Here is a 6,540-nt window from a genome sequence, read left to right as displayed (position 1 = left end):
ATGGCAGCATAATTTTGATCATGTAAGGACTGATTTTTGTAGAACATTGGCCTCACATGGAATAAGTGACTTTAGGTGGGACCTGGCTTGAACAGCAAGGAACATGTGATCAATTGGAGAGCGAGACGATTGTTTGAGGTCCACCGTATTCTCCTTGTTGATTTGTCTCCAACAAAATGACACCATAGCCTTAAACATTCCCCATGCTATCCCTTCTCAGCTCTGGCCTTCTTGGGATGCATAGGGCATTGGCTTCTCAGAGCTTACTGATGTGACCAAGACAACCACTCAGGTAGGAAAGCATCTTCAAACTCTGTTTCTCCTCACTTCCATCTATTCCTGGCTACAGCAGACACTGCTCAGTGTCTAGAGCAAAGACCAGTGAGTAAAACCACATGCACAATTTTCTTTTCCTTTTCCTTTTCTTTTTTTGGTGTGAAAGACTGGACAGGCATGGATTATGATTACATTATCTCTTCCTCCCTCAAGTTTGGCAAACATGCCCCTCTTCTAAACTTCCACAGTAGGCTCAAAATTGTGTGATATTAATCGTTGACATCAGTGCCTCACTTTCCCCCATGCCACATGTCAAATCAGTTGTCAAACCACATCATTTCTAGCCTCACAATATGTCTTATGTATGTCTCTACTCTATTCACCCAGCTTCTTCTAGTCCAAAGTACTACAATAGATTCCTAATTGGTTCTCTGCTTCTAGTCTTGCTAGTCTGATCCATCCTACACAAGGCTACCAAAATGATTTTCCTCAAGCACAGGTCCGACCATGTCATTGTCTTGATCTATAAACTCCAGTGACTCCCTAATGTCTCTAGGATGAAATATTATTTCATCTTTATTTTCCCTTCTTTCATTTGAATGTGTAATTATCAGTGTAGTAATTTGTGTATGTAATGTATAAATAAACTCATATTTGTAATAATGTGGGTATGTTCTCAAAAAATGTTTACTGATAGGAACGCACAATAAAAACAGGAAGAGACCGTTTTTGTAGAAGAAATGCTAAAAGCCTCATGACCCAGCAGCTCACAGCAATTCTCCCTTCTCACTTGAAAGATACCAGGGAAAGATAGCATTTTCCCATTCATTTCAATGATATATATTCAAAATTAATTCTAACTCAGTGCCCAGTTAAAAAACTTTTCATCATTGCCCAGTTACAAATCAGAAAACAGTTACTGAACATCTGTGCAGCCTCTGATTCTGAGAAAGTGACCCTCTATCATGCCTAGAAGCAGACGTTGAATGTAATGGCACCTAGCATAACATATTATGCATTTTCAAAGGTCTTTGGTCCTCATGGCCTAGTGCACCCAATATATAAGCACAGTTTATATCACAATTTTTTAAAAGAATTTATGTACTTATTTATTTAGTGTTTTATTTTTCCCCAACTACACATAAAAAGTTTTCAACACTCATTTTTCAAATTGAGTTCCAAATTCTCTCTCTCTTGTCCTGCTTTCCACCCTCATTGACAAAGCAAGCAATTTGATATAGGTTATACATGTGTAGTCCCATGAAACATATTTCCATATTGGTTTTGTTGTAAAATAAAACAGAAACCAAAATGAAAATTCAGGAAAAATAAAGTTTAAAAATGCTTCCATCTGTATTCAGATTCCATCAAAATTCTTTCTCTGGGGATGGATGGTATTTTTCATCATAAGTTCTTCAGAGTTGTCTTGAATCATTGTAATGCTGAGAATAGCTAAGTCATTCAGAGTTGTATATCACAATTTCTAAGACTCTTTCATGAGCATTTGCATTTCACAAAAATAAATGTCTACAAAAATTAATAAAGGTGATTCGCTATTTTGTGGTAAAGAAAGAGTTGGAAACAAAGTAAATGCCCATCAGTCGGGGGAAACACTAAATAAATTGAGAGACATGGGTGTTATCAAATACTATTGGAGTGTTCACTATGGAGAATACAAATAGGCATGGAAAGACATATGAACAGATACAGAATGAAGTGCACACAATCAAGCAAACAATATACACAATCACTACAATATAAATGGGAAGAACAACATAAATAGAAAAAAAATGAGCATTGTAACTTTAAGGATCAAGTTGGCCCCAAAGAACAGAAGAAACTGTAAATATGCTTTTCTTCCTTCTTTGGAGAGGGGAGGAATATGAGTATGGAATGTTATATGTACAATCTGACTCAGTTAACGTGTTGGTAAACCTTGGTAAGCTTTTTTGTCTATTTCTTAGTTATAAAGAAAAAGAATAGCCAGCATTTACATGGCCTCTGCTATGTACCAGACACTGTGCTAAGCATTTTGGACATAGAATTCCATTTTTACCCTCGCAGCCATCCTGGGAAGTAGATAGTAAAGTTATAGTCATTTTACAGATGAAGAAACTGAGGTAAAAGGAGGTTAAGTGACTTGTCCATGGTCATGTAGCTTTCAAGAATCTGAGGACAGATTTGAGCTCAGTTCTTCCTGACTCTGGGCCCAGCATTGCATCCACTATGCCACCTAGCTGCCTTTATTACAAAGGACAGCTCACTAAAGTGAGGGGAGGAAATACTTTTTTTTTTCTTCAGAAATTTATATGTACATATATATGCATATATTGTATATATAAATATTATGCACATATATTCACAAATAAAGACGAATAAAACATAACAATAAATGTTTTTAAATAGTTAGATGGTTGTAAAGATAGGTACCATTTTGAAATAATGCTAATATTATAATTATACTAATAGTAATAAATACTAAAACTTTAAGGGTTCTGGGTCTGGACCAGCTCTCTGCATCCTCATTATCTAGAGCCCTTTACCTGCTCCAAGTTTCTGTCACTCTTCCTCCATGTCACCCTTAGGCTTCCATAACACCAAAAGACCATATATCATTGCTGTAAAGGTGCCTTTGGGGTCATCCAGTCCAACCCCCTCATTTTAAACATAAGGAAACGAGACTTAGAATGCTAAAATGACTTGCTCATGGTCACCTAGGTAGGAAGTGATAGAGGCAGGATTGGACAGAGATCCTTCAACTCCACAGCCAGTCTTCTTTCCACTGAAACACAGTGAGGCTATAGTGGTGCACATTAAACATGATAAAAAAAAAAAAGAGAGAGAGAGAAAGTAAAAGTAATTTCCCCTCTGACCCTCAACAAAGAAAATCCTCGAAAGCTCAAGTGATGACACAGATCAGAAGGAAACTGAATGCACATTAAACATGATGAAAATGGAAGTAGAAAACGTGGTCTCCCCCCTGAACAAGTGGAAATTCAGCTTGCCAGAATACAATGCGATGACATCAGCAGCTCAGAATGCAGAGGGAAGCCAAGACAAGAGACAAGCCAAGACTGCAATGTACTACCAAGGGAGAATCAGTGGATTCCAAATGAAAACAGAAATTGTCAATCTGTCCTCTACTACAGTCTAAGGTACCCCAACAGCTAACTCACAGCACTACTTGCACCCTGTTTTCCACATAGCAAGTCTCAAAGGGAAATCTATGGGGCTGAAATTTTCCATTTTACTTCACTATATAAAGAAAATAAAAATTGAGCCCACCTTATTATTAAAAGTCATCCCCGATTCACTGAATATATAGTCATACCAATCTTGTTTTTGATCAAATTTGGTTCTATCTTACCTAACAGGCATGAATCACAGAATACAGGAATGTTAGAAGGGTAAAGTACCTTGGAAATCATATCAGTTCCATTGTTCAGTTCAATAACCTAATCATGGAATGTTCTTAGGTTCAGACATATACACAGACATACATGCATACATATATATGTACATACATGTTTATATACATATATACACACATATATTCATGTATATACACATGTGTACAAATGTGGGTATGCATGTAAATATATATGCGTATATACACATATACATATACATACATGCACAAACATCAATACATCCATATATATATGGATGTAGCTGCCTGTTATAGGCAAGGTACCATGAAAGGAAAGACACAGAGAAGGTATCATGAAGGAAATTACTCTTAAGTTGGGCACTAAACAAGTAAGATGCCGATAGATAGAAAAGTGGACGAAAGCAATTCAGAGACACACAAATACAAGGAAATAGAAGATGGCAGGATGGGACTAAAGTATTCAGATTTGGACAAAGTAAGCTAGAATACTTATCACCTGAGTATTCTTTGAGAAGTCACTGAAATCTGTGAGACTCTTACTTTTTCCTCAATAAAATCAAAATAATATTAGTTTAAACTACCGGGTGTTGACAAGAGTTTGCAGGAAGCATTTTTGAAAACCTTAAATGTCTGCATAAATATAAAGTATTATTATCAATGCAATTATTACAATGGTATAGGCAAAAGTAGATGAGGACAGACACTTTGGTGAATATAATGGGGGTGGAAAGAGCTATTTCATAGGTAACTGATAAGACTTGGTGCTTGTGCTACAATGTGCCAGATGCTGGAGAGATACAAGATTGCCAGGAGGAATTCCTTTTACACACAAAACTTATCCAGAATATAACTAATGGTAATTTAGTTGCCTTTTTACAAATAATCCAGATGATGACTTTTTGATGGTGTCTTCTAAAACTGATGTGGAAACTAAGTAAAAGAAAGCAGAAAGTGAAGGGAAATTACATTCTAAGAAGTGAAAACCACACTCAGCACTATTTAAGAGAGAGTGGCTTAGAGGCTAGATAACTCAAGAAGCTGAGACAAAGGCTCACTGGTCTCCCAGCTCAGCCAAACCCAAACCATCCTCAGTGTCATCATGACCTCCGGGACCTTTTTGCCAGTTGCCCTGGTGCTGCTCTGCTCCAGCACCCTCTGCTCCCTGGGCTGTGACCTGACTCAGGGCCTTCTGGAAGACTTCTCACTTCTGAACCAAATGAGCCCATTTTCCTTGGGACCATGTTGGAAGGACAGGACCAACTTCAACTTCCCAAAGGAAGCCACGGAAGGCAGCCAGCTCCAGAGGGAAAATGCCACAGTCATCGTTCATGAGATGCTCCAGCAGATCTTCACCATCTTCAGCCTGAGTGCCACTCCTGCAGCTTGGAATCAGACCCAGCTCATGCAACTGCTCAGTGGCCTGGATCAGCAGCTGGAACAGCTGGAGAGGTGTCTTGGGCAGGATGTGGAGTGGGAAGAGCCTTCCTTGGGAAGTGAGAACCCCAGGCTGGCCCTGAAGAGCTACTTCCAAGGAATAAGCCAGTACCTGCAAGGTAAAGAGTATAGCCACTGTGCCTGGGAAATTGTGAGAGTAGAGATCAGGAAGATCTTTCTGTTCATGAACAAGCTCACAAGAAAATTCAGGGACTGAGGATGAAGAAATGGACTCCAAGAACACATCAGCTCCTTGACCAATATCATGTTTCCTGAAACCCAGCATTCAAGAGTTAAAAAAAGACTGTAATTTCTGCATCAACTGAAAAAACATCTGAATTCATTGAGTTGTTTTTATTTTTTCTTTTGTTTTCTGTGAGGCAATTGGGGTTAAGTGATTTTTCCAAAAAATATAAGGCCTAAGAATAGAGAGAAGTTTCATCTGTGCTCAGAAGCTGAATAGTAGTAATGTTTTATAATTGATACTGATATTTATTATAGTTATATGATTTTTATATTTATATTATATTTATAATTGATATGTATTTATGCTGGTCAAATTAGTATTTATTGAGGAAAGTATATTTTTGTATAGTATTAATTATATCCCATTCTTATATTAAATGTAATTTTAAAAAATTTTGCCCCATTATTTTTACTAAATAAACTCTCATTGAAAAGCTGACTACATGTTCCCAAGGAATGGATAATAGATTCAATGGAACAATTCAATTCAAGCAACATTTATTCAACACTTACTTTAGAACAAGGCACTAAAGGAGATGCTGGTAACATAGAGAAGAAAAATTATCCAGTTACTTCCCTCAGAAACCTAATAGTCTAAAGGAGGGTTTCTTGGCTTTGAATTCACAAGGTCTGTGGATAAATTTCAAGATGTTCTGGAATCTACATAAGAAAAATACTACATTTTTATTTTCTCTAACCTGTAATTAAAATTTGTCGTTATCCACTATCAAAAAAAAAATTCTGCTTTGGAGTCCATAGGTTTCATTGTCCTTTCCAAGGAGCCCAAAACACACACAGAAATAAAGAATCCCTCACAACATATACCCAATTACACATGATTTAAGAGAAGATGAAATCTAGGCAAAAAGGGAGAGTGCCAAAAAAAGTGGTCCAATAAAATTTTCCGAAAGAGAGAACACCTTTAGCTGAGAGAGTGAAGGGCAGCTTCCTGGAGGAGGCGGCACTGAAACTGGACCTTGAAAAAAAAAGAATATTCTAGAACTATTCTTGTGAGATGTTCCAGCAAATCTTGTTGTTCAAAAACAAACCTCAAAACACAAAAAATGGTTTTTAGAAATTATAAAAAATAAAATTTACAAATAATAAAGAATTTTGTTAAGTTGATTCAGCAAAGGAGGGAGCCAGAAAAGGTGTGACTCCCTCCCCCAAATCTATTTTAAATTTTAAATTAG

At 37.0% G+C, this 6,540-nt stretch overlaps 1 protein-coding gene across 1 annotated transcript; it reads left to right on the top strand.

Moving 5' to 3' along the window:
• The first annotated feature begins 4,766 nt into the window (after positions 1-4,766).
• On the top strand, positions 4,767-5,318 carry LOC110199249 (interferon tau-2-like). Its single transcript, XM_020974008.1, has one exon. It carries the CDS (start codon positions 4,767-4,769, stop codon positions 5,316-5,318), a length of 552 nt encoding a protein of 183 aa, XP_020829667.1.
• Positions 5,319-6,540: the final 1,222 nt, after the last annotated feature.

This window comes from Phascolarctos cinereus, unplaced genomic scaffold (assembly GCF_003287225.1).
Source record: "Phascolarctos cinereus isolate Bilbo 61053 unplaced genomic scaffold, phaCin_HiC Scaffold_4;HRSCAF=312, whole genome shotgun sequence".
NCBI classification, from domain to species: domain Eukaryota; kingdom Metazoa; phylum Chordata; class Mammalia; order Diprotodontia; family Phascolarctidae; genus Phascolarctos; species Phascolarctos cinereus.
Note: the sequence above shows the minus strand (reverse complement) of the source record. Positions and strands in the feature narration are given on the sequence as shown.